General features: G+C 41.6%; 3 protein-coding genes across 3 annotated transcripts; 1 reads left to right on the plus strand and 2 right to left on the minus strand.

The window, feature by feature from the left end:
* The first annotated feature begins 375 nt into the window (after positions 1-375).
* On the plus strand, positions 376-12,993 carry LOC103713468 (uncharacterized). The gene is made up of 7 exons (XM_008800409.6): positions 376-1,137; positions 1,287-1,463; positions 5,720-5,793; positions 11,232-11,381; positions 11,540-11,825; positions 12,050-12,283; positions 12,435-12,993. The coding sequence occupies exons 2-7, from the start codon at positions 1,314-1,316 to the stop codon at positions 12,801-12,803; spliced, it is 1,263 nt and encodes a 420-aa protein (XP_008798631.1). The 5' UTR covers positions 376-1,137; positions 1,287-1,313; the 3' UTR covers positions 12,804-12,993.
* On the minus strand, positions 12,962-16,129 carry LOC148714983 (Tetratricopeptide repeat (TPR)-like superfamily protein). The gene has a single exon (XM_088717186.2). It carries the CDS (start codon positions 14,783-14,785, stop codon positions 13,298-13,300), a length of 1,488 nt encoding a protein of 495 aa, XP_088573312.2. The 5' UTR covers positions 14,786-16,129; the 3' UTR covers positions 12,962-13,297.
* Positions 16,130-24,069: 7,940 nt separating this feature from the next.
* Positions 24,070-25,338, minus strand: LOC103713470 (Mitochondrial transcription termination factor family protein). The gene has a single exon (XM_089928565.1). It carries the CDS (start codon positions 25,336-25,338, stop codon positions 24,070-24,072), a length of 1,269 nt encoding a protein of 422 aa, XP_089784691.1.
* Positions 25,339-25,512: the final 174 nt, after the last annotated feature.

The raw sequence follows: 25,512 nt of genomic DNA on the forward strand, positions 1-25,512 counted from the left end.
ACAAAGTTGTTTGGATGTCATACAAAATTATTTTTCAAGACCGTAACAATCAACATTTACTTTGAAGAAGATTCGACTATGGTGATTAAGTGAATTCAAGACTAGTTCAGCTATGATGACAGGCACTCACCGCTTCGTAACATATATAAGCCATTGAAAGAGTGTGGCTCTTTCTGGGCCACTCATGTCTATTAAGAGACGAACAGTGATACTAATTAGGCGTTCCTTCGTGGCTCATCATTATGGAGAGATTCTTTAAAAAAATTTAATGTTTTTTTTTGGCTGACTTTTTTTTCTAATATTATTGGCTCAACTCATACGAGTTTAGTTTGAGTCGCCATTTGTATCAAAAACTAATAATGATAATAATAATATATTTTTTTTAAAGGCCGTTATAAAATGCGCGACGTTGGGCGAGATTTCGTTTAGACGCGTCCAAGCTGTCGCGGCGGTGGATTCTCGATCAGCGGTGGCTTGGGGCCTTTAATCGGAGACGAGTTGTCGGGGGACTTATCCCGGCCTACAGATTTTCGGTTCCTTCGCCCGAGTGAGTTGAGTCCTGACTCTTCCCTCAACCCTCCCTCTCCACTCTACGTCTACCCGGACGACGACCATCCTTTACGACAATACACCGTCACCAACGCCGCCACTGCCTGCCGTCATCGTTCTCTCCTCCTCATCCTCCTCCACCTACTCTTGTTGGTCTCCACAAGCGAGGAGAAAAGAAGAAGAGAGCCGACAACTCTTCCTCCCCCTCCTGCCCCTCGACCCTAGATTCCTCCCTCCCCTCCCCCTCCCCTCAAACCCAATTCCCCTCCTCTGCTACTCTTCCTCTGGAATTCCCATTCCGAGATTCCCCTTCGAGCCTTTCCTTCGCCCTTTTCCTCTTCCAGTTCCAAGATTCGCTTTCCGCTGCCAACTTTTTCCTCCAAATTATCCGCGATTCCCCTTTTCTTGAAAGAGAGGGGCGGCGGGTCAGGAGCCGCTAGGGTTTACTTCGCTGTTCCTCTTCCGCCCCTCCCCCCCCCCCCAATTGCGGGACTCGAGAACTTTGCCCTAAGGGTCGGATTAATCCATGGGGCAGGCCAAGGCGAAGACGAGATGAGTCGGATTTAAAAGAAGAAGCTTTCTCCCAAGGTTCGTTACGAGTTCGGACCCTGTTATCTCTCTCGCTCTCTCCACCTTTTTTCGCCTCATAACTTTTGTTATATTTTTCAGTTTGATCTTCTTGAATGCTTTGGATTATTTATGTATTTATTTTTCCTTTGGATTCACGAACATGTTAGGAGGCACACTGGTTTTGGTTTCTTTCGATGATGGCGCCTATTCTTTTTGTCATCGTCGCATTCCCATGCACAGTCGGAGCCATAGTGCTGGCGATGCTCCACATATACAGGCACCTATTGAACTACACGGAGCCTACTTATCAGCGCTACATAGTTCGCATCATCTTCATGGTCCCGGTATGCTGGTTACTGATCTTGGCATTTTTATTTTGTCATCAGAAAGAAGGAAGAGAAACGGGCCCTAACTTGTTTCTAGTTGTTGTTGTTGTTGTATGGCTGACCGCTTTGAGGAGATGTGTGCTTAACTAGCATTCTTTCGTAATTGGTATGTTGATGCATTCTATAGTAGAGGAAATCGAGAAATCACTCTTCTTGTAGTTCTGCATGTTCAGCCACATTTTGCTTTTATGACATCTACCATCTTGTTTCTTTGTCTTCTTTGCGAAGTTCAACCTTTAATTTTGCTATATTTCTAGGCAGCTTGTTCTTAAGTCTCCAATATACCAAGATGTGTTTGCTTGCTATTTTTGTCACATATACCTAGGTGTGAGTATGGGTTCTAGATTGGAACTAAAAGGAGAGGGAGAGGGAGCGAGGGAGGGAGTTTATGCATCAAAGATCTGATTCCTTCTGATTTTGTTAGTCCTAGTCTCATTTGATTTGATATCATTTTTTTTTAATGATATAAGAAAGTAATTATGATGTGCGCATATGTGTACGGGAGAAATCACGATCTTTTGTAAATTTGTGTCTTTTTTATAACTTAACAAATAGTTGTTTATTTAGTACTTATGATTTATTTCCAAGTTTAGGATCTCTTTAGAGGCAGGGACCTGCAAATTTCTACTTTGTTTAAGAAGAATCAGCAATCTCGAGATCAGATGAACACGAGCACCATCAATACTAGTAGCATTATTATTCTGACCATTGCATGGTCATTACCCTAATAACCATGATCATCATCTTCATAGTTGTCTTCATTATCATCATGCTCATATGGTAGTTATCTTGGTCTTCCTCATAATTAAAATGCCTGCTATTCTGACCATTCTCCTTCCAGATGAAGTCTAGTTTATTTTCTTAAATGTTCTTCCTCCTAACTGCTATACTTATGTGTTTGTTAGTGCAGTACGTCTAACTTCTTCCACTCCTTTGCTTTGGTGCTATTGGACCCTCATCGTTGTCAATATCCTTTTGCCAAGTATCACTTCCTCTTTAGCATGGACAGCATTTTCTCATACCGATTCACGGTTATTCTCCAAATAGGCTTTATTTTGGATAATTAAGGGGATGACCTGATCATAGGCCTTCATATAACCACCATCATTTTGCATTCCTTTTCGGTTTGCCAAGTTCCTCTATCTTAGTATTGACACGAGTTAAGCAGTGATCTTAGAGTGGGTTCTTGATCCTTAGGTACATGAGGTTGAACATCTTCTATATCCGGCTAAAACTAATGAATATCTGGTATGACAGAGTACTCACAGTAATCTTCTATGTTGTATGGCAGAAGACTCACAATAATCTTTCCCTTGGTATAGCTTCCTCTACTACCCCCCAATTAGCGTAAAACAACAGCCTTTGAAAATACAATAACTCTTGTAATATAAATAGAAAATCTGCCATATTTTGGTCAACTAGAAATCATAAAATTTTTCGTAGTCCTCCATCTTCGTTGCAATGAACTCTTGATCTCAGAGTGCAAAATGGCCTCAACTTCTGTCTTCGAAGAGCACATCATGTACACCTTGATAATGATAGGCAAGATTTTAAGTTCCATTGTGGCATTGAGACAGTATGTAGTGTTTGCCATACATCAAAATGCATCACATGCAACCATGCCATGTGCTGGTCTAGGCTTGGCATGGTTTGTGCCAAGTGGCATGAATGACATGACTGGCACTTTAATCCTTTGTTGTAAGAACACACGTAGAATATTAGATTTTTTCCCCTATTTCCTTCCACAAGTTCTTGTCATTGCATCTTTGACGTGTTTCTTTCTCTTTCATAACAATTATTTTCTTCAATCCATTGACCGCCCAATCTTCATGCTTTCTATTGTTGGAGTATGATCAGTGGGATAGATTTAATAATGTGGGCTTTTCATTCAGAAGATTAAATACATAAGCATCACCTGAAGAAAAACATGATAAGTCTATGATTTTGTGTCTATTGGTTACATGAATGTTGTATGGAGTTGCTTGTCTATTTTTTGTCACTAGGTAAATGCTTTTATGGTTTTACCCCCACCCTTTTCTGATTGAGTTTTACCATGATTGTCTAATATCTTGAGAACTTTGATCCTTGGGTCAATTAGTGATTCTCCTCTACATTGTCATTTCACTATCATGATGACTTTAAGCTTGAGGTGTGAGCAGGTGGTTGGGTTTGCATCCAGCTTGGTTTAGATGCAAACCAAATTGGCTATGTCTATGATTGGGACTTGGGAATAACCCACTTTTTATTTGACAAGTTAGAGACCGAGTCTGGGTTTGGTCCATTGTAAATGTATTGGATCATTATTCCATGTTGTTCTTGTTTATGTGATTTATATTGATGCCTTTGACTTTGAAACTAAAGTGTTGTTTACCGCGTATCATCTCCTACAAATATGGCTTTTAGTATATTTATTTCTTGACTTGCAATTTGCATGTAGACCCTCCTCCATAAGGCTAGAAGCTTATACTTTTATCCTTAGGTTTTAGGGTTGTATTAAACCATTACAACTTGTCTGTTAATATGTAAAAATACTTGAACACCATTGCAGCTATAACCATCCAATATACAATATGAAAGGGCATAACTGATCAATTCTTAAGTCAATTTTCCTTTGAAGATAATTTTGTGTTAAATCTATAGTGGCATATGAAACTTGATGGTAAGAGTATAGTCTTACATTTTTCGGTTTATTGGGTTATATTTCAAGAAAGTTACAACTTATGACTTTTAGATGGCTATTCTAAAAACCATATTCAAAGAGGTATACATGTTAAAACCATTTTTGTTAACTTATTGGCTGCACGAGCACTTTTTAATGCTTTTATGGTACTTATACATTCAAAATATATCTTTTTTCCATATGCAACACTTATGAAGGAACTATACAGTTATATGAAACTTGATGGTAAGGGTATAGTCTTACATTTTTGGGTTTATTGGGTTACATTTCAGCAAAGTTACAACTTATAACTTTTAGATGGCTATTCTAAAAACCATATTCAAAGAGGTATACATGTTAAAACCATTTTTGTTAACTTATTGGCCGCACGAGCACTTTTTAATGCTTTTATGGTACTTATACATTCAAAATATATGTTTTTTTCCATATGCAACACTTATGAAGGAACTATACAGTTTCATGTGCAAAAAACAATTTTTTGCTTTTTTATTGGCCTTTTAGTGCCCTTCTCACACTTATGGTTAGCAGAAATTAAAATTTATGGTTTTCCATCCATGTGCATAATTTGCAAATGGATTTAGTTTTGTGTGCCTGTATGTTTTTCCTCCAAGATGTGGGCATGCATTTGACTATTATATATATATGTGTGTGTGCACGCGCGCCTATGCATGCATGCATGCTCTTGTTCCCCTGCACATGATTTCCTTGCGTGTTTTCATTTGCTTTGCACAACGATGTCTCTACTTTATAAACACCTTTTTCCGTTGCAAGCTCACATATAAAATAGCCTATGACTTGTTGTTTTGCAATAAGTTGCTTGGATCTCTGTTTAATGTGCTCTCTTTCTCTCTCTCTCTCTTCCCCCACCCTCTCGGGGTTTCTTGTCCACTTCATTTGGTTTGGGCATCCATCAATTAGAGTGGCTTGGTTTTAAGTGGAAGGATTGGAAGTGAAGGGTGTGGGGTCTAAGAAGACTTGGATGGAGATGGTAGAAAGGTTATTCCCTTGACAAGGACAACCTATGAAGAAGGCTTCATGTTTCGACAGTATGATATGTCCTGCCAGTACTGTACTATTGTTCCTGATGGTAGTTACGCATCTTGGTGGTTCTTTAACCTCCCAAGTAAATTATACACGAGATGGGTGTGGGACACCAATTCTCTATTGAATTGGGAAGCCCTGACTGTCTTAGTTCATCTTGAATATCACAATTGTGGCTCGACACTTGGGATGAATGGGGATGATTAGGATGGACCTGGACACAATTTTTTTACTCTTTTTTGTTCATTCTTGTTGTTAGTGACTGTTCAATCCATCTCAATTTGACCATCCTGTTTGATTCTGTAATGCCCTTAGATCAAACCGAGATGGAGCTGGATATTGAGATTGAAACACTTGATTCATATAGTTGAATTCAAATAAATGGGAAATATTTACTGCTTATTCATATGCTTATGCATTAGAGACTAGTAGATTCTATGTATTTTTTTCACTATACTGCTTATATGGTTGATCATATTATCTCTTTTGGCAGGTTTATGCGTTGATGTCTTTCCTGTCCCTTGTCCTAAATAAGAGCTCAATTTACTTTAATTCGATCCGTGAAGTGTAAGTGACTTGATTATCCAGGTTCATGCTGAAAATTTATTGCAAGCTTATCATACACAAATTTACGAACAAGTCATTTTTCATTTTATCTTCTTATTTTAAGTTTTTCTTTATTCAAATTAAGTTTTTAGCACTTAATTCTCATCCATTGAGGTTTCTTAGAAGTTAGATTGGCTAAATGGGATGACAAAATAAATAGTTATACATCATGGTAAGACCGTAACAGGAAATTGCTTGTGGTCCATTGCTCAATGACTTTGTAGAATTTAGGGCCTCTGAGTAATACCTGCTGACAGTTAATTTTCTTCTGAGAGAATGCTTCTTGACCTCATAAGGGGAATTGAGAAATGATATCCACATGGACTGAACACTAGATACTGTTATACATCATGGTGATTCCACAACTGAAGGATTGTTGGTTGTGCACTACAGAAGACATTGCATTGTATAAAGTTAGGCCCTGGTAGTAATCTTGCTGACTATTAATAAACTTTTTTACTTTTTAGTTCTGTTTTTGCCTAATTGGTGTTCCTCCGAGGAACGTTGTTTCTCATTTCTCCTTTTTTTAAGCATCTGGACCACATTAGACTATATCAGGCCTAGTGGCATGGAAAACCACCCATTTATTCTCATTTTTGATGAAGGCTTGATATCATTTATCTTAGATTGCAAAGAGGGAATTTGTTTACCTGAAAAGTAGTGCATACGGTTTGTTTTATATATATATATATATATATATATATATATATATTTATATATGTTTGTATGTATACATATATGTATGTATGTATATATGCATTTGACCAAGTTTATTGGGAATTATAGTAATTGATCTGTAGGGTTATTAATATATAGAATCTGTGGGCAAACAGAATTTTCTTTTTTAATATGAGCACGATCGGAATTGCCAAGTAATTATAATGTCTGCAAGAACTGTGATGGTTAGAACTCGTTACATGTGGGTAAAGTTGGTAGTTAAAGTTAGTGAGGATTGGTGGTGAATGAAGTAATGACAAGTAAAATTTTAGACTAAAGGAGGAAGTGTGATAGACTAATAGAAATAAATCTATTGTAAGGAGAAATAGTTTACATGCTTCCACAATTAACAACCAATTTTAGGAATAATTGGGTGCAGTAATATGGAGCCAACATGGTCAACATTGTCTTGTCATTATTTTGTTCCTTTTTTCTTCCCTTGAGGTTGGACTAGTTGGGGGTGGGAGGTGAGGGAAGGGAGGGCTTATATATGGAGACCTAAGTTGGGATTGTGGGAACATAGATACTGGTGGTACAAGAGGATACAAGTAAAGGCTTTGGGATGCAAGGCTTTAGTGCCCATTCTGTTGAGATGTGGCAAAATGATTTGTCTAATAAATCCTTATTGCTATTCACCTTTTTCTATTAAAAAAAAGAGATTTGATGCCAATGTGTTGGGATGGGCAAAACATAATTTATCTTTGGTCAACAATTTAACATTTATTTCTATGAGCGTTTGCTGACCTCTTGGAGTGGATCATGCCTGTCATATAGTTTTTGCTTTGAGGAAGAAAGCAAACAACATCCAATTATATGAAGTTTGTGTCTGAGAGCGAGTAAATTCTGTATTTTTGTTTCCACGCATGTGCAGCACGGAGAGAAGCTACCAACAGGATTAGGCTTGGAGAATTTTTTGATGTCATTGTTGAAGATCACTTGTTAAGATTTATGGGGGATGGACCAAGTGCGATAATCAGCTCTGGCATCATCCAGATCGTTGTTTGAATGATGCTCAAATTAGGATATCAGATAGGCAACAACTGAGGTATCCCAGGGCTTACATTAGTTAGCTGCTAGCACTAATGGGACATATATGGGCATCGAACGCATCAAATGATATAGAGTTGGCCCAAGAAAGAGGCTTATTGTTTCTGTTTGCATCGCATAACCTTTACTGTCCATGCTGGAGTAACATGCCCTTGCAACTTTCTTGTTTCTTTTCTTTTGTAAGTAGAGCATCTAAAGAGTGAAAAAATGTTTTAAAGACTTCTGATCAAGCGTAAGGGCGATTTATCTCGGTTTTCTTTTTTTTCTTTTCTTTTGTTTTTTTCCTGAAGAGGAATAAGAAGAGGAAACCAGCCAATTTTGGCCAACTCTTCTCTGTGTGCGTGTGTTTTTCTTTTGTCCTCTCTCTTTTTGTTTCAATTCTTCTGTAATCCAGCTGTTATCTCTTTTTATTACTGCTGATTGCAATGCAACTAGTTTTTGTTCCTAAAACTTGGAGAGATATTAAAAATATCTGTAATTTCACCTCATTGCCCAAATTTGTACTAACTGCTGTCGATCTAAAATTATTTGACATTAGTTCTAAAGTTTCTGCTGATTGATTGGTTGCTGTCCATCATCTTTTACTGCAAAATTAAGTTTTCTAGGCATGGCAACTCACCTTCTGATAGATCATCTCTCACACCCACATGACACCCTTTGTTTCTCTTGCATCCTGATTCCTTCAATCCTTGGATTTTTTTTAATACCTTTGTCATATTTTTTGGAACTAGACATTAAGCTAATATCTTGTACCAAATCCATAGTTTTCTATTCTTCAAGATTGACTGTTACTCATCTGTGGTCCTACTTTATTGGGTTATGCAATTCACTTGAACGTTGGGTCATCTACATCAATATGCTAATTTTTGATGAATCGTGGGGAACATAATTTGAGAGAAACCAGGCCTTTTTGAAAGTCAATTACATGATGTTCATTTTTGTCGCTGCTCCCTTGGTCACATGGAACCTTGGTTTAATGCCTCGTCTTTCTGATTCTTTGAAGGGCTTATTTGTTAATTAAGGTTGTGAAAATACTTGGGTATTCTGAGGAGTTACAGGATTGTTATTTGAGGAGATTTATTAATCACTAAAAAAAAGGTTTGCAGAATCATGAATGTGCTCTGCTGTGCTCTGCTGTTCTCTGTTGGCTTTGGCATGCTTAAGCATGGAAAGATCCTAACATTGTGCAAAGTTGTGCATGAAATGGGAATATGTTGGGGTTACCTGTATAATTTTCTCTTAGAGTACTTTGGTTGATTTACGGTGGAAAATGGACATGTTATGAACATTTAAATAAGAATTTCAAATCATCTTTACATGCAATTAGGAATTTTATGTAAAGAAATTTAGTTTTTGAAGCCAAATTAAACATACCGTTGTCTAATATCTAGCACAGAGTAGATATTAGACATGGATCATCCAACTAATATGGGTGCTGCCGATTTTCATGGCTTTTCATGCAAGTTATTAGGCAGACTATTGGATGGCACAAAGATATTTCCATATTGGCATCTTCAAGATTCGTTGAATTGGTATCAAAGATTGTATCGGCCGGTGGCTGGTTTGGTGTTGTACAGATCCGTACCATGCCGTTCTGGGGCATAGAGCTAGAGAGAGGGAGAGGGAGGAGAGGGAGAGGGAGGAGAGAGAGAGAGGAAGAGAGAGAGGTAAAGAGAGCGAGAGCGAGAGAGAGAGAGAGGGGGGGTTTGAGCTGTCACACGAGAGCTTTGAGAGCTCCAGGGGACCCCGAGAGAGAGAGAGAGAGAGAGAGAGAGAGAGAGAGAGAGGGCGGGGGGAGAAGAGGGAGAGAGAGACTTGGCTAGGGACCTCGTCGCAGGGGTGGCTCAAGGCATTTGGGGGCCTAAGTCCAAGTCACTAAGAGAGGTCTTTTTTTAAAAAAAATGATGAAAAAATTTTAATAAGTGCAAAATACTTTAAAATATTTATTTAAAAATAATTCTTCTAGCTTTTTGAGATGCAACATTACTAATCAAACTTTTGTACTCAAGATTCATAAAAATACTATTTTCAATCGATAATATAGCTAATCCATTTAATCTTTCTTATGATATAGTTGACCGCAAATAAGATTTTATCAACTTTAATTTTGAAAAACTTCTTCCAGCAGAAGTAACTGTTACAGGTATTGTTAACAATATCCCAACGGCTATTTTTGACTTCTTTTTTATTTAAACATATTCCCTAGTATTGAAATTCCATAAATGTTAAAAGGGTAGTAGAATCCTAATAAATTGGAGTAGCATCTAAAATATAGGGATTTGGATTTTGGGGCCTTCTTGGCGTGGGAAAAGAGAATCTAATCAATTTCTGAGGCCTTCTAGCATCGGAAATAGAGAAACTAAACAACTTTTGAGGCCTTCCATGTGTGGAAACTGGGAATAGAGGACAATTTATTACGTAATTTATTTCTTTGAAGCCTTCCCTATCATGTGGATGGAAGTTGAAAAAATAAACTTACATTAATTTCTAGCATTCATTGCTTATAAAAAAAATGGAAAATTAAGTAGGGGCCTTCTTTAGGTCGGGGCCTTAGGCGACCGCCTCAATCGCCTAAGGGTTGAGCCGGCCTTGCCTCGTCGTCGTCATCATATGCCATTGTTGTCGACTTTACAAGGATGGGGGGTTAGGGTTTCGAAATCTAGTGAAGCTGAGGGGAGATGATTTGAATGGGGGAGGGGAAAGAGCATTATACCAAATCGATGGCTTGAATAATGCTGTAATTGACTGGTCTGGTTTGGTACGTTTCAAACTGGCTGGTTTAGCACAGTTCGAGTAACCTTGGAACATCTTTCTGTTCGTTGTTTTAATATTAACCGGTGTTGCATATTTTTTTATTATTAGTGGACATTAGGTATAAACTTGATGATGTCTCCTGTGTTTGTAGTGTCTTAGTCATAGTCACAAGATGCTAGTTATCTTTTCAAGCCTTATTATGGCATGTTCTCAGCTCAATTAGTGAATGCTGCCTTTTCTTCAGGTCTTGTCATGCAAGCTAATTGGTGCACTTTTTGAGGCACATGGAGAATTCCATGTTGACTTATGTGTTCATCATATTAAAGCACATGGATGTTAACACTTTTTATTTATTATATTATCAAAAGTGCAACTTCAACAAACATATACTTTCGTCAACTTTCTTATGGCTGGGCTCTGCTGAGTACACATTGGGTCTGTGTCTTGCCATCACAATCTATTGCGATAAACTTCTGGTTTCAGATGCTCTGATGTAAAAGGAATGCATATTGCTGTCATTTGTATATCTGAGTTCATATTGTTGCCCAATACTTCTTTAGTGATATTGAAAAAAAACATCTTACACATTGGCCATCCAACCTTTTTTATCCTTTGTTTCTCATAAAAAGGGCCAACGTTTCGTCTTTTGTGGCTTTACTTTCTGGAGTTTCACTTGCATTTTGCACCCATTTATTCTTTACTTGTAGTTTTTTTGTTCTGAGCCGTATGAGATAGGAAACTCTCAAGTACAGTTCTAAAGAAGGGAACCTTTCCTTTTTTTTTTCTCTGAAAAAGCAGTAATTGTGACTGCAATGTGAGGAATCTTACTCTTTTAGGATATTGTGCAGAAAACTGATGTGAAAATTCATGAACTGTTTCAGCTATGAAGCTTGGGTCATTTATAATTTCCTTTCACTCTGCTTGGCATGGGTGGGAGGTCCAGGTGCTGTAGTGTTGAGCTTAAGTGGTCGAGTTCTGAAGCCATCATGGTGCCTGATGACATGCTGTTTTCCTGCTATTCCTCTTGATGGGTGCGTGACTCATTGATAGATCCATCTTTTTTTCTGTGATTATTCATTCTATTTATCGAATAATTCCCTGTGTTTAATTTGTTAAAATACTTGGGTGGGATGAATTTAGTTGCATCTATTTTTTTCTGAATCATGCATTACTGATTGTGGTCCAACAGACGTTTTATACGGAGATGCAAGCAAGGTGGTTTGCAGTTTGTGATCCTGAAGCCTGTTTTAGTCGTGATTACCTTCATACTCTATGCAAAAGGAAAATACGAAGATGGAAATTTTAGCGTGGACCAAGCCTATCTTTATATCACAATTATGTACACTATATCATATTCAATGGCATTGTATGCTCTTGCCTTGTTCTATGTGGCATGCAGAGATCTGCTTCGGCCATTCAACCCAGTCCCAAAGTTTATCATAATCAAATCTGTTGTTTTCCTCACATATTGGCAGGTATTTGTTCTTAGATTAATTCTGTTCTTGTTTAGGTAGTGTGAGGCCCTCTTGTTGACTGGTTCAGACAGTCATATTGTCTGTTCAGATAGTTGAGGGAAAAGTGAATGGTGGTGTGCAGGTTACTTGTGGGGAGGATAGATATGTGATTTTTTCCCTTCTCACGTCTCTAGCAAACATAACTGTACCTTTATATGAAAGATATTGATCTATCTTCGATGCAGGGTGTCTTGGTTTTTCTTGCTGCCAAGTCTGGGTTTATAGAAAATGCAGAAGAAGCTGCTGATTTTCAAAACTTCATTATATGTGTCGAGATGCTTGCAGCAGCTGTGGGCCACTTATATGCCTTCCCCTACAAGGAATATGCGGGTGCCAATATTGGTGGATCCGGTGGTCTGAGTGGAAGCCTTGCTCATGCTTTGAAATTCAACGACTTTTACCATGACACCGTTCACCAGGTGATCTCTCTAGAAAACTATTACTTTGTGTCGCTGATGGATTTTTTTTTCCCTTGTTTTTTTCACTTTGGCGGAAGTGTTGAGAGTTTGAATTGTATAGAGATACGCAGCTTTTGTTGTTGTCTCAGCATGATTTTTTATCTTGATGCAGTTTGCCCCAACCTATCATGACTATGTGCTTTACAACAGTAATGATGGTGATGAGGGAGCACGGAAGTATCGATCACGCACCTTTGTGCCAACCGGGCAGGAGATGGATGCTGTTAGAAGGAACAAACACATGTATGGGGGCAGATTAGACGAGATACAGCTGCCCAGCGTCTCCACATCTGGCTCCAATAGCCCTGTGATATCGAGCACATCACACAACCAGATGGACCTTGAAGCAATCAAATCTTCATTGCTCAAAGAAAGTGCTGCTTCTGCTTCACAGCCATATGATCTCTCAGTGTTGGTTGACACGGATCTTTGTAATTACCCTGCCAAGGTTCCTGCAGTTGATGACTCGAACAAAAGATGATCTCTAATGTTTTGTGAATGCTTCAGCAAAACAGACATTTTTAGCAATCAAACAAGGAAGTTGTGTGTTGTGCTTGAGTGGGAGTGATTTTTTTCATATAACATGCTGAAACATGTCCCTGCTGATTGTGTCAAATCGATGCAAGCTCCCCATTAATATACTTGTCATAATATCCATCAGTTTATTGCTAGGTTGGGTTGGTGAAATTTTTTACAGCTATCTGTCCAAGTTGTGTTCAGATCCTCACTTCGGGGGCCTATCGGCCAACGAGCAAATACTTTGAGATTGTTTCTTTGTTTCTTGCCGCTAAACGAAGACCTTCTTGGGGACCAGATGATGATCCAAATTCCTGGTGTCTTCTCTGTAGTCTGTAGCTCTGTACAGCAGGGCTCTCCATATTAGCACAGGACTGAAAACTGATGGAAAGTAGGCCTTGTAACATGCAAATGCTTCCATGGTTTTGAGAAGGGAAACTTATATCGCACCCTCTTTGTTTAATTTGTACGGTTTTCTGGACGTTGCAAAAATCGGCTGCTACAGGCGATCCTTACTTCGCTGACTATCAATTCCTGAGGCCTGACTCCAGCCGCCCGCATCTCGTACAGCAACCTGATCGCCTCCGAGCAGCATCCGCCGCGTGCGTAGCCGGCAAGCATCGCATTCCAGCACACGCAGTCTCTGGAGCCAGCGATCATTTCGAATGCCCTCCTCGCGTCTTTCAAGAGCCCATGCTTGGCATACATATCCACCAGGCTGCTCCCCACAAACCGATCCTCGTCCACCCCGAGCTTGACGGCGCCGGCGTGGACCTGCCTCCCACCCCAGCCACCATCCCCGATCCTCGCACATGCCGCGAGAATGCTCGAGACGACGTGACAGTTCCTCCTGTGCCCCGCTCTTCCCATCTCCCTGAAGACGTACAAGGCCTCCTGGAACCGCCCCTCTCTGCAGCATCCCGTGATCATGCACGTCCACGCCGCGGCACCCCGAGAACGAACTCTTATCCTTTCAAAGACCCTCCGGGCGCTTTGATGGCATCCGAGCATGCTGTAGCACTGAAGCAGGGAGCTGCCTATCCCTCCGCACCCAATAGCACCGCTTTCTCCCAGCACCTTGAGGGCTAGCCCATGCACCTGCCGGGCGACTCCCGGCTCCCTCGCTCTGACGCATGACCTGAGCGTCGTGACAAGGACGAGGGCGTCCGAGTAGCGATCGCCGGGCTCCACCGCGGACTCGCGCATCTCCGTGAACAGCTGCAGTGCTTCCCGGTGGCCGCCGTTGTGGGCGAGGGCGGCGAGCATGGCGGCCCACGACATGGCGTCGCGGAAGGGCATTCGGTCGAACATCTGGCGGGCGCTGTCCGGTTGGCCGCAGGCGGCGTACATCAGCAGCAGGCGGTTGGCGAGGGGAAGGCCGGCCGCGCGGCGCAGGAGGCGGGGGCGGCTCCGCTGGATGTGGGCGTGGACTTGGGCGCCTTGGAACGCGTCCCCGGAGTGGGTGCACTCCCTGACGAGGGACAGGTACAGGTCCGCCTCGATGGGGAGTTGAAGGCTGTCCATGAGGTGCAGGACGTCGGTGGCCGTACAGGTCTCTGGGACGACACCTCTTCCTGCATCCTCCGCATCACTGCTAATGCTGCTGGTATCAGGGGCGGGTTGGTTCTTTTCGGGGGTGTTGGAGATAGGAAGGTGGGGCTGTTGTCCATTCGTGGTGGATAGCTTTTGGGGGCGTTGCAGCAGCGGCGGCAGAGCTTGGGCGGAAGGTTGCGTTGGTGATTGCCTCCACCGCTGCCACCTCGATGTTGTTGTTGTTGCTGTTGACGATGTTGCGGCTGTCGGGGTAGCCACGGTGCTGTTGTTGGACGGAAGGAGGTGGAGATGGAGCTGGAAGTGGTGCTGCCTGGGGGCGACGAGTGGTGGTAAAGGGACTGTGGCTGCCTCTGCTGCTGCTGCTGCTGTTTTCACAACCAGTGCGAACCCCATGGCTTATGCTACTTGCGACGTTGGTCCTCGAGCAGTCGGAGGAGCTGCCGCTCGGAGCCGCATCCTGCCAATAGCAGGCACTTAGATTGACGCCAGCAGTGGACTAGGCTGTCACTTATTGGGCGGCCGGCCTCAGCTTCAGGTAAACTAATATTAGACAGACTCGAGCCCGGTCAGGCCTTCGGGCTACTTCCTGGATATAAGCCCGGCAGCTTGGGACTTTGGCCCAGATCTCGAACTTTCTGGACCAAGTGGACTAAATGAGAAAAGGCCTCGGAGTGCATGGGGAGATGACGAACGGGCGGATCTCGTCGGTGAAGCAGCTGCAGTGGAAGGGGCTGGAGCCGTCTCCGAGCAACTTGATCTCCACCATTCTCGCCTTCTCCCCTCCCCCTTCCCTATTTTCTCCTCACACGCCCAACCAGATCGATCGACACCGCTCGTCAGCTAAGATCACCACCTCTTCCGCTTGGTTCAAATGCCGGCGGGATGGATCCCACAATCCCTTCGCCGGCGTCATCACCGTTATCATTCTCCTAGCCGTCTTCCCATCGGATGCTTCCAGGTTGACGGCGACTATGACGACGACAGCCACGGGGTTCTGTCCTTTTTTTTTTTTTTTTTTGCTAAAGGGGGCTCTGTCCTTCACCCAGGTCGTTTACAACCGCGTTATGAACCTTATCACCAGCTTTGTGAACGACGCCAGCAAGAACTTGGACTTTTGCATCAAGGACTAGTTAGGTCGGAGAAGGTGGCTGCGATCGAGGAGATTGAAGGACAGCACCAGAATGTCGCCTTTCGGAGGACGAAGCTCTAGCCGCTGCCTCCTGAATCAAGTGAATAGGGCACCGGGCGGGTCGTGGGCAACGTATATGTATCCTATAATCCTGAGCTGAGGTTGGGCTTGGGCTGAGCCGATGTAAATTCGAGCCCAGCCAGTCTAATGGACGGGCTCAAATTTCAGGCCGATCCGGTCTGTCGGGCTTACAAATCAGATCCAGAACCGTCCAAAACGTTTTGAGCTCCAGGCTCAATTGCCACTCAACGTTGCATCCTGCCAATCGCAGGCATGGAGATCAACACGAGTGGTGGGACCATGTCTCTGGACCGCAACTTACTAGGCGTCGCATCCTCCCAATCGCAGGCACAGAGAGGGCCATGGGGCGGCATAAGCGCTTGCTGCAGCCACGACTAAAAGTAGCTCCCTCCACTCGATGCCTGCATGGTTTGCTCCAGTTCCTTCACTTTGGAACTCAAAAGAGTTGTTATGACCCCATTCCTAGGCTAAGCTGGATCCGGTCTTGTTTGGACCGTGCACTTCGCGGACCTTGTGTGTCTACCTTTCCATAGCCATGCATACTCTGAAGCAATTTACCCAAGTACCCCATTCCTGTGCCCATTAATCATGACCTGCTTTAGTAGTATAATATATCTTGTTTCCATGCACGGCAGAACAATGATATCATGTATAATGTAGAGACTAAAAACACATTGGATTGCATGCAGTAACTGGAAGCTTCGATTACTCCAACATCATCATGAACGAATACAGCCAGCTTCTACATGAAACCCTTCTATTGAAGCAAGTATTCCGGGCAATGCCTTCATTTGAAAGATTAAACAAAAAAAAAAACAGAAAGGAGAAAAAGGTTTTTGATCTCTCTTATCAGATCATCTGAGAACTTCAATCAGCCTACAACTGATACCTTTTCCATTACTCCTGCCTTAGACTACAAGAACCTCACTCTTTGTTTCTGATGCTGATTACAGTTTTGCCACTAACTGGAGAAGAAGATGAGCTGGAGATGCATAAAGTGGTATGATAACTGGTTGCGCATGACTGGGATGATCCCTTGGAGGATAGAGCACCTCGAGAATATGCATATCTGACAAAATCTTGCTCTCCCACACCTGCACAAGAACATCAAATAAGCGCTACCTCATTCTCCACCTCTAAAACAATATATGCTCTTAAAAAGATCGTGATATTAGTAAGCAATTACCTGCCACCAACATTGATAATGGCAAGGATATGGCTAATTAATTCAACCATGGGTGCCTAAACTTCTCTTAAATAGATGAGGAAGAGAGAAACAGGGCACTGCTGCCAAATGCACCATCACAACTTCATTATCTACAATTATTTAGATTACACAAACAAAAAGGAATGATTAAGTAATTTAGTCATGCTTTATCAAGCAGTGAGCACAAGGTTGAGCTGCAAATTAAACTAGGGGGTCAATGGCAGAATCTTATCCTCAAGATATGATAGTTTTGACTGGAGACTTCTCCAAGTCATCTAGCAAGAAGAACCAATTCATAAATCACATTACTCTAGGTTACCATGACTGGACCACCTATGAAGTAGTAAGCATGCTCTGCATCCAGTAATGGTCAACATGACATAAAAATGAACAACAGAAGCTTGACACTCTAGCCACAGAGAAGTTCAGGTCAGCTGTAGATCATCATCTCAGCTCAACTATTGGAACAAAAAGCTTCAAGTCTTGCTAGTGCTTCTTTCGATGATATTGATAAATGCAGCATCAATGAACAATCTTCTTTGTGCAAACTGAAGCTGATTTTGCAAAAATAAACTAAAAAGACTATTAGGTAACTACTGCCTTTAAGTAAACTAGCACTTGACATGTGTTATTCAGGTCACTGGTCTATGGATGACCATGATTCCTTCACATGCAATGCGAACACACAAGGATTGGAAAAAAGCATCCGCTGACAATCATGATACTGTAAGTCCTAGGGCAGCCACTTTGTGGGGAAAGAAACAATCAAGGTTAGGTCTGTCCCAGTCCACCCCTCACAGGACCCTGGGTTGCGGAAACCATAATCACGTAAGGGGCCCATGATCCCATCACATGCAAAAAATGATAAATAAATTTAGGGCGAGCAGTCAAGATTTCATACACCAAACATTGGGCTTTATATATGATTCAATTAGATAACTCCTCCCTATCATAGATAGATAAAGGAAAAAAAGGAAAAAAAAAGAGTATCTTTACTAGTCTCCATTGTATATAAGGAAAAAGAAACACTGGCAAAGAAAAATATGAATGTAAATATAGAATGCTAAGCAGGAGGATGGATCCTGTATTCAGGTGGAATTGGAGTAATAGATTCGTATAAACTAGCCAACTACGATAAGATGAAACCATTAATACAGAAAATATGCAATTATGGCATGCAAAATAGGAACTTACCCGAGATATATTCAGTAAGATAATTATGGAACATGAAACTTTATCCTATGCATAAGTTCGAGAGTATAATCCTGACCTCACTTATAATCCAATTTAGCGATAAAACTTTATCCCCTGCCAGGTTTCTGTCGCTAAATTTGGCAACATTTGTTATGTTGCAAAAAGAATTTTTTTTTTAATTAAAAAAAAGCCTTCTAGGCTTGGTCCTTTAGTTATATTTATACCACTAACAAAAGCAAGGATCAATTTTGAGCCCAACCAAGGACAATTCTGTCCTTATCACAATCAAAACTCTGGTTATCTAGTTTAATAATTTGAGTTTTAGGGTTCATAACTTGAATTTAGATTGTCTGTCCTATGTTTATATTATATTACAATCATAGTTTTTAGCAGCATAACTTAAAGATCTAAGCATAAGATTTAATCATCTTATATGTATTAAACAAGCTTGTTTTCACCAAGTTAACAAGTCTGAAGATGTTAGGATGGGATGAGGCACATCTTCTTTTTTTTTAATTCAAATTTCTTTGCAAGGTTGTCAAAAGGAAAAGCCGCCTTTAACACATTGCCTGAGGCACTAGACACCAAAAGGCAACCGTCTTAACCAGCGTTACCTAGAACTTGGCACAGATGCCAAGTGTGTAAGTGTCCCCAAGTGTCTGACACAGCAACCTCCAAAAATCTATGCATAAGTACAAGGCATATCTTATATATGTATATACACACTCTGAGATAGGCCCCGCTCCCCTCAAGAGCAAAGGAATATCAACTCCAAAATCAATAATGGGGAATCAAATCAAAAATCCATATCGTCGATCATGATTTATGCTGCTAAAAATGTCTAGAAATCAAAAAATGACGTGTTTTGGTGTTCTTGAACCTATGCATGACACAAAAAAGAATGGTTTTCATTATGGTAGCATGCTAAAATACATGAAAAAGTATTTAAATTGAGAATATATATTATTGATCATGATCTACACATGATAAACATACATCCACGCATACATAGATACACAGCATGCATGCATGCATGTATGCTACATATAGATGTATGCATGGATGTACGTATGTATGTATGTATGCTAGAATCAACAAATGCCACCTCGCGTTGTTCTCTAAATTTTGGGTCTAGAGCATGTATACATACAAGTCAACCAATTTTGATACATATTAGTCGACCGATTTTGATGCATACAAATATGTATGTATGCATGCATGCACGTATGCAATAGTAACAAAAATGTATTGTTTTGAGGTATATCAAGATTCAATTTTCGGTTCATACTTCGTTGACCAATCCTTCCTAATTCACATCTTTATTGAAAAAAATTCTTTTGTAATTTCTTACATAAGGACTCAGAAAATACCGGATTTCCACCTACACAAGCAAATTGTTGATAAAACTCCAAAATAGCATTTTCTTTTGACTCAATTTATTTTTCTCCTTATCATTTGGAGAAGATAAGAAAAATTACATACATACATATATACAAGTCAACCGATTTTGACATTTAGAACATAGCAAAACATAGTCTCATATTATTTTAATTGTTCAATTTTGTGTCCATATAATGCAGTGTCTAAAAAACCACCAAAATACATTAATTTTGTTTCTAGGCATTTTTAGTGGTATAGATTATGATCAACATAGATATTTGATTTGGATGTCTCGTTATTGATTTTGGAATCGAGAAGAGTAGATACATTCTTCTCTTAAGACGTGCAAATTCCCTCTCTCTCTCTATATACACACACACATACATATATGTGTGCGTGTAGTTTGAGTCTTTTTGTGTATGTATGTATGTACGTATTTTTGTCATGTGCTCGTGTCTTTTGACTATTATTCAAAAAAAAAGAAACTTAAAATTTTAGATGCTATTTAACAAATAAATTAATAGAATACCCATGGCTTTGCAAGTTTTTTAATTTATTTTCTAAATTCATCTATGATGTGTTAAGATACATAAAACGATAACTACTTGTGATATATCTAATTTAAAATATATGACGTTTCGCTTAAAATGTTCATATAATTATGATAGCTTTATATTAAAAATTCAATGATAATTTGTTTTAGACATCCATATAACATTGACAACTTTATATTACAAACATAAGAACCTTTTCTTGAGGTGTCTAGAAAAACATAAGGACATTTCTTGAAGTGTCTAGAAAAACTTAATGACACTTCATTGAAAGGGGCCAACATTGAAAACAAAGATTTTTCTGCATGACAGTCCAAAAAAACCAAAAAAAAATCTAAGTGTTGGACACTTTTTGCTGACATCGGTAGGACACTTCAAAGTGGAATGTCCAACTATGTCATGTCTTGTCTTGCCATATTCAAGTGTCCAAAAGTGTCGGCACTTCCAGACAGCTTAAAAATGAAGTTTCTAGGTAACAAGATTTGAAGAAAGCAAATATTATAAGATTAACTGTTCAGGCCTCAGCATTCTAAGTCATAATCATCTTGAACATTAGATATCGTATTTTACATCTTTTGAAACATCGTATAAAAAATACCACTTTCTATAACATGTTATAAACAAAAGTCAACAAAAATAAGTCACTGAACATCCTAGAGTAGCCTTTAATTAGGGCTCCAATAGACCAAAATCAATGTCAAAATAAAGCTAAGAAAGCTTTAAAGAATGATTAAAGAGGACAGGAAGAATATTGTTGGACATCGAAGAGGTGCTCGCCGATCACCCCCTGTTTTCTCCTAAGCGCTCGCCTAGGCATCTCCTTAGCAAATTCGCCTCTCTCGGGGATTGTTGAGGTGCTTAGGTGTTGCCTTGGCAAGCCCAAGCACCAAGGCAAGCACCTAGAGTTCCTTTGACAACATTGTTCCTTTGTTCATAAGTTCAGTACAAAAGGTAGGATGAATATATGTTTGGGTTTCTTCAGTTCAAGTAATTATCAAATATGCCTGTAGGAGAAAGTTAAGCCCATGTCTTAGAGAAAAGTTTTTGTCCTTTTCCTTTCTTATCCTCCTCCCTTTAATATGGCTGCAGAACATTTTAAATTTCAGATAACCTTTATAGGTTTTGATTATCCAAGATAGGTTCCGCAATATCATAGGACAACAACATTTGGTCTTCAAAATTTTGGATGAACATGAGCTGACAAGGATCCTACTCATTTTCGTGCCTTAAAGGTGACATATATAGTGTAAGAACACAACCTCGAGATTGATGTCACCATAAAAGTTTCTACATTTGCAACTAAAAAGAGAAGAAGAAAGGTAAGAGAATCAACATGGAAGGGGAACAATAAAAAGTAAGGTTGATGATTGGATATGAGTTCAAAGTTTTAGACTCATTCTGATACAATATCAAGACTCCAATTTACAAACATTGAATAAAAAGCCTTGATTCAGCACTCAAAGCCATTTAAAGAGCAGATATTTAAGCAGCAGCAACCACTCATAAAAATATATATGTGCAAAAAAGAAAAAGTAGAACATAGAAGAACAAATAAGAAAGTGTGTCCCTTAAGCTGGATTTTGTACTTCTCTAAATTATTAAACCCATGCATTAATCATGCTGTTAATTAAAGCAAGGTCTGGAAAGTCATGCCGAACTACCTGCTCTAGGGCATACTAAACTAGACTGCTCGGTTACTAGTAAGATTCAAAGGTTCGAAGCGAGATGATCACCCTCCCTCTCTCATCTAGCTCTCCTAACACTTCGAACCCTAGCCTCCCCTCTCTCCCTCTCCCACCTCCTCCCGTGGCCCCACTCATTGTTAGGGTTCGCTCAAAGCCCTCATCATCGAATCTGACCTTCTTTCTTCGTCGCAAAGCTCTCGAAGTCCAATGAAGCCCTCCTCCTCTAGATCTAGCCTCTCTCTCTCTCTCTCTCTCTCTCTCTCTCTCTCTCTCTCTCGCTGCAAAGCCCACGAAGCCCGTCAAAGCCCTCCTCCAGATTCGGCTTCTCTCCGACCTCTCTCCCTCGTTGCAAAGCCCTTGAAGCCCGTCCAAATCTGTCGAAGTCTAGCCAAGTGAGCCGCCCCCCCCCCCCCTACTCTCTCCCTCTTCCTCTCCCTCCTCCTCTCACCCTCCCTCTCCCTCCTCCCTTTCCCCCTCCCTCTCCCCCTCTCTCTCCTTGTTTCAATATGCTCCAGTAAGGTACGGTACGGACCATACCATACTAAACTAATTGCCAGCTGGTACAAGCTCCAGTACTGATCTAGAAAACCTTTATTACAAGTAATTAAGTGTATAATAAATGTCTTATATGTTGTCTTTTATTAGTTTTTTTATGCCTTTTGGTATGTTGTACATTCATCCCTTTCAAGTCAAGGATGAATTAATTGTCTTATTAATTGCATTAGAACCGTGGATATATCTAATGCTTGTGCCCATATATGGTGGTACTATCAAAATGAAAGGGACAAGTTGTTTGGAACTAAATTATCATCTTAGAGTTAAGAAGCGTGATCTTCTAAGGTTTTCTTATTCTTATTCCCGTGGAGGAGTCCTCATGGGTGGCAAGCCTATATTTTGCGATTGCCCTTGTATCATCTCCTCTACTTCTCCAAGGTCCAGCATCAGAAATGTAATGCCACAATTTGCTCATCACTATGTGGCTCCTAGTATTGGTAATAGGGTACCACCTATTAAAGGCCAAAAGGTAGAAGTGCCAATAGTAAGTGGCTGACTATCCTTATTACAATCTAAAATCATATGGGCATCATGTATTTATATTATGTCCTAGATATATTATGTCCTAGTTATATTTTACAGTATAATTTAAATAGCGTTATATAGCGTATCATACAATATCATCTATTAATACATGTAAGGCCTGCAGCCTATATGATCTACATCAACATGTACCCAGTCATATTAGGCAGATGCGCTTAGCTATCTGCCACAATTGTTATGTGCAATACTGACTTGATCATGACCCACCCTAGTGAGTGTCGAAAAAATGGGATAAACAAATCCATGATTTAACCATTTTCCCCTTGGGCAAGTGTAGAAAGTACTGGTCATTCCTACGAAATGAGGGAATTTGATCTCACAATATATTTTCTTCTCAGGCTTGTTCCTTATTCTAGGAATGACAATTCAACATGGGAATATAAATAGCAATCCTATCTTAAACTCTTTTGCAATCAAATGCAGCCTAAGACTTGTGTACTTGTTAAAAAGAAGTGTCTCTTGATACACTATTATTTAAATGCCGAAATGTAGTGCATTCAAAATTCCACATTGCATAGTTTCATATAGTTGGTGATACACGTTCTGGTGTATATTTTTCAATATGTATAAAACTAGCGTATCTTGGGTCTACAACACAGTTCTATGCTGACCCTTCTCAAGATGCATGATAACTCGAGAGCATATCTAACATGCACATATAGAATTTGGCAATAGAGACAATAATTTGACAAACATATATTGAAAAATCAAAAAAATCTGGCCAGATACTAGGGTTGCTAGGATAAATTCAACAGGACCTCTTGGAACCAGCTTACATTCTTAATTTTCAAACAAGTTGCCAGTTTACAGCAGAACAAACCCTGATAAGGTCTGCTTGACGAATTAAAGAAGCAAGGCTACAGTGAAATTTAAAAAAAGAAGAGACGAGAGAGAGAACTAAGATTTGTCACTCATATCTGTTGCCTATCATGTTTTAAATTATGATAGTGAACATGTAAGCAATTTGCCTTATGATATGCTCCTCATACTGACACAAAGTTTAAGTAATAGAGTTTGCTTGATGTCAGCTAATAGGTCATATGCATAGCAATGATTACAATGCATGCTCTTTGCAGTTCTCGGATTATGACAGGAAATAGCCAGCTGTGTATGTCTCTATCACCAGCTTCTTCCTGCTGCACTGACAGAAGCGCAGAGCAAGAGAGTCGAAGACCACTCTTCCAGCTCTACTGCAGTGAAAGAATTTTGAATACCTAATTGTTTTAGAAGCATGGTCTGCTTGATTCAGCCATCAAGCTAACTAAAAGAATGAAAACGAAGAACTGATAAGATGCTTACTGCAACTGATCGGAGCAGCTTGGCCTGCCGGAGCGAAGTTTATATCCTTATAATTAGAAGGGGAAGCCCTTGTGCTTGACCGAGCGTGACGACTCTGCCAACCGTCCCGACCCCTTGACGCTGGCGTAATACTCCATGAGGGCCCCGGCGACGTCCTCCAGGTGGCACCGCACGAATACCTTGAGGAAGCGCGGTTCCTGCATCCTCATCGCCGTGACGAGTGCGGGCCCCTTGATGCGGGGCTCGAGGCCCATCTCCTGCAGCTTGAGGCCGAGCAGGTACCGGGGCCTGAGCACCTTGTCGAGGTTGCAGTAGAGGAGGAGGGGCTCGTCGAGGACGATGCGGGCCGGGAGCTTCATGGTCCCCACGATGTACGTCATGTTCCGCTGGACCTTGTCGATGGAGAGGGTGAGAACGTTGGGGGTGCGGGCGAAGAGCCCCATCACCTCGTCGGGCGAGAAGCCGAACTTCTCGAGGTTGGCCAGCTTGGCGCGGAGGGTCTCGAGGCGGGAGACGGCGACGATAGAGAGGGCGTACTTGTACATGGCGGCGGTGGCGGGGAGGCAGGTGCGGCGGACGAGGTCGAGCTTCTCGTCGTTGAGGGAGGAGCGGGGGATGATGGTGGGGCGGGAGACGAGGAGGCGGCCAAGGTCGCGGCGGGCGACGCCGAGGGCCTCGTACAGCTGGACGCAGGGGCGCATGGTGCGATCGACGTCGTAGGTGAGGAGGGAGGGGTTGCGGACGACGGCGCGGCGGAGGGCGGCATCGTAGGGGAAGAGGGTGCGGAGGAAGTCGAGGCGGCCATCGAGGCCGAGGGCGAGGCTGCCAAAGAGGAAGCGGGGGCGGCAGGTGATGATACGGACGAGGTCCGGGCCGAGGACGCCGAGGCCGCGCAGTACCTGGAGATTGGACTGGAGGGCCGGGAGGCTCACGCGGCGGAGGGCGGGGCGGCGGTCCAGGATCTGGAACACCTCGGACTCGGTGCATCCCCACCGCCGGAACACATCGGCGGCGTCCGTGGAGGAGGGTCCTCCTCCTTCATCTTGGGACGGGGAAGGCAGGCCGAGGCCGTTGTTTAGGGTTTCAGGATCGACGCCTTCACCAGCATCAGCCGGGTTGGAGGAAGCGACGGAGGAGAAATAAAAAGAGGAGGAAGGGGAAAAACAAGGGGCGCCGCCGGTGGAGAGGAGGAAGATAGGGCCAACGGATCCACCGCCGCCGCCGCTAATAGGAGTAGGAGGAGTAGGAGGGGGGACGAGGATAGAGGAGCGGCAGCGAACGAAAAGGAGGCGAGTGAAGAGGGCGGCTCCTGCTGCTCGCATACCTCCTGCAGCAGCATTAGCATTACCACATCGGCGATTTTCGCCACCGCCGAAAGAGGAAATGAATGCTGCTTGATGGGGACGCCTTAACCCGCTTCTTTCGCTTCGCTGATCGCTACCATTGGATGAGCCGAAGAGTTGTGAGGAACGGCCCTGGTCCGCGTGAGTCCAAAC

The sequence above is a fragment of the Phoenix dactylifera genome, chromosome 2 (assembly GCF_051530095.1).
Source record: "Phoenix dactylifera cultivar Ajwa chromosome 2, Ajwa_hap1_PhDact_Kaust_v1.1, whole genome shotgun sequence".
Lineage (NCBI taxonomy): Eukaryota > Viridiplantae > Streptophyta > Magnoliopsida > Arecales > Arecaceae > Phoenix > Phoenix dactylifera.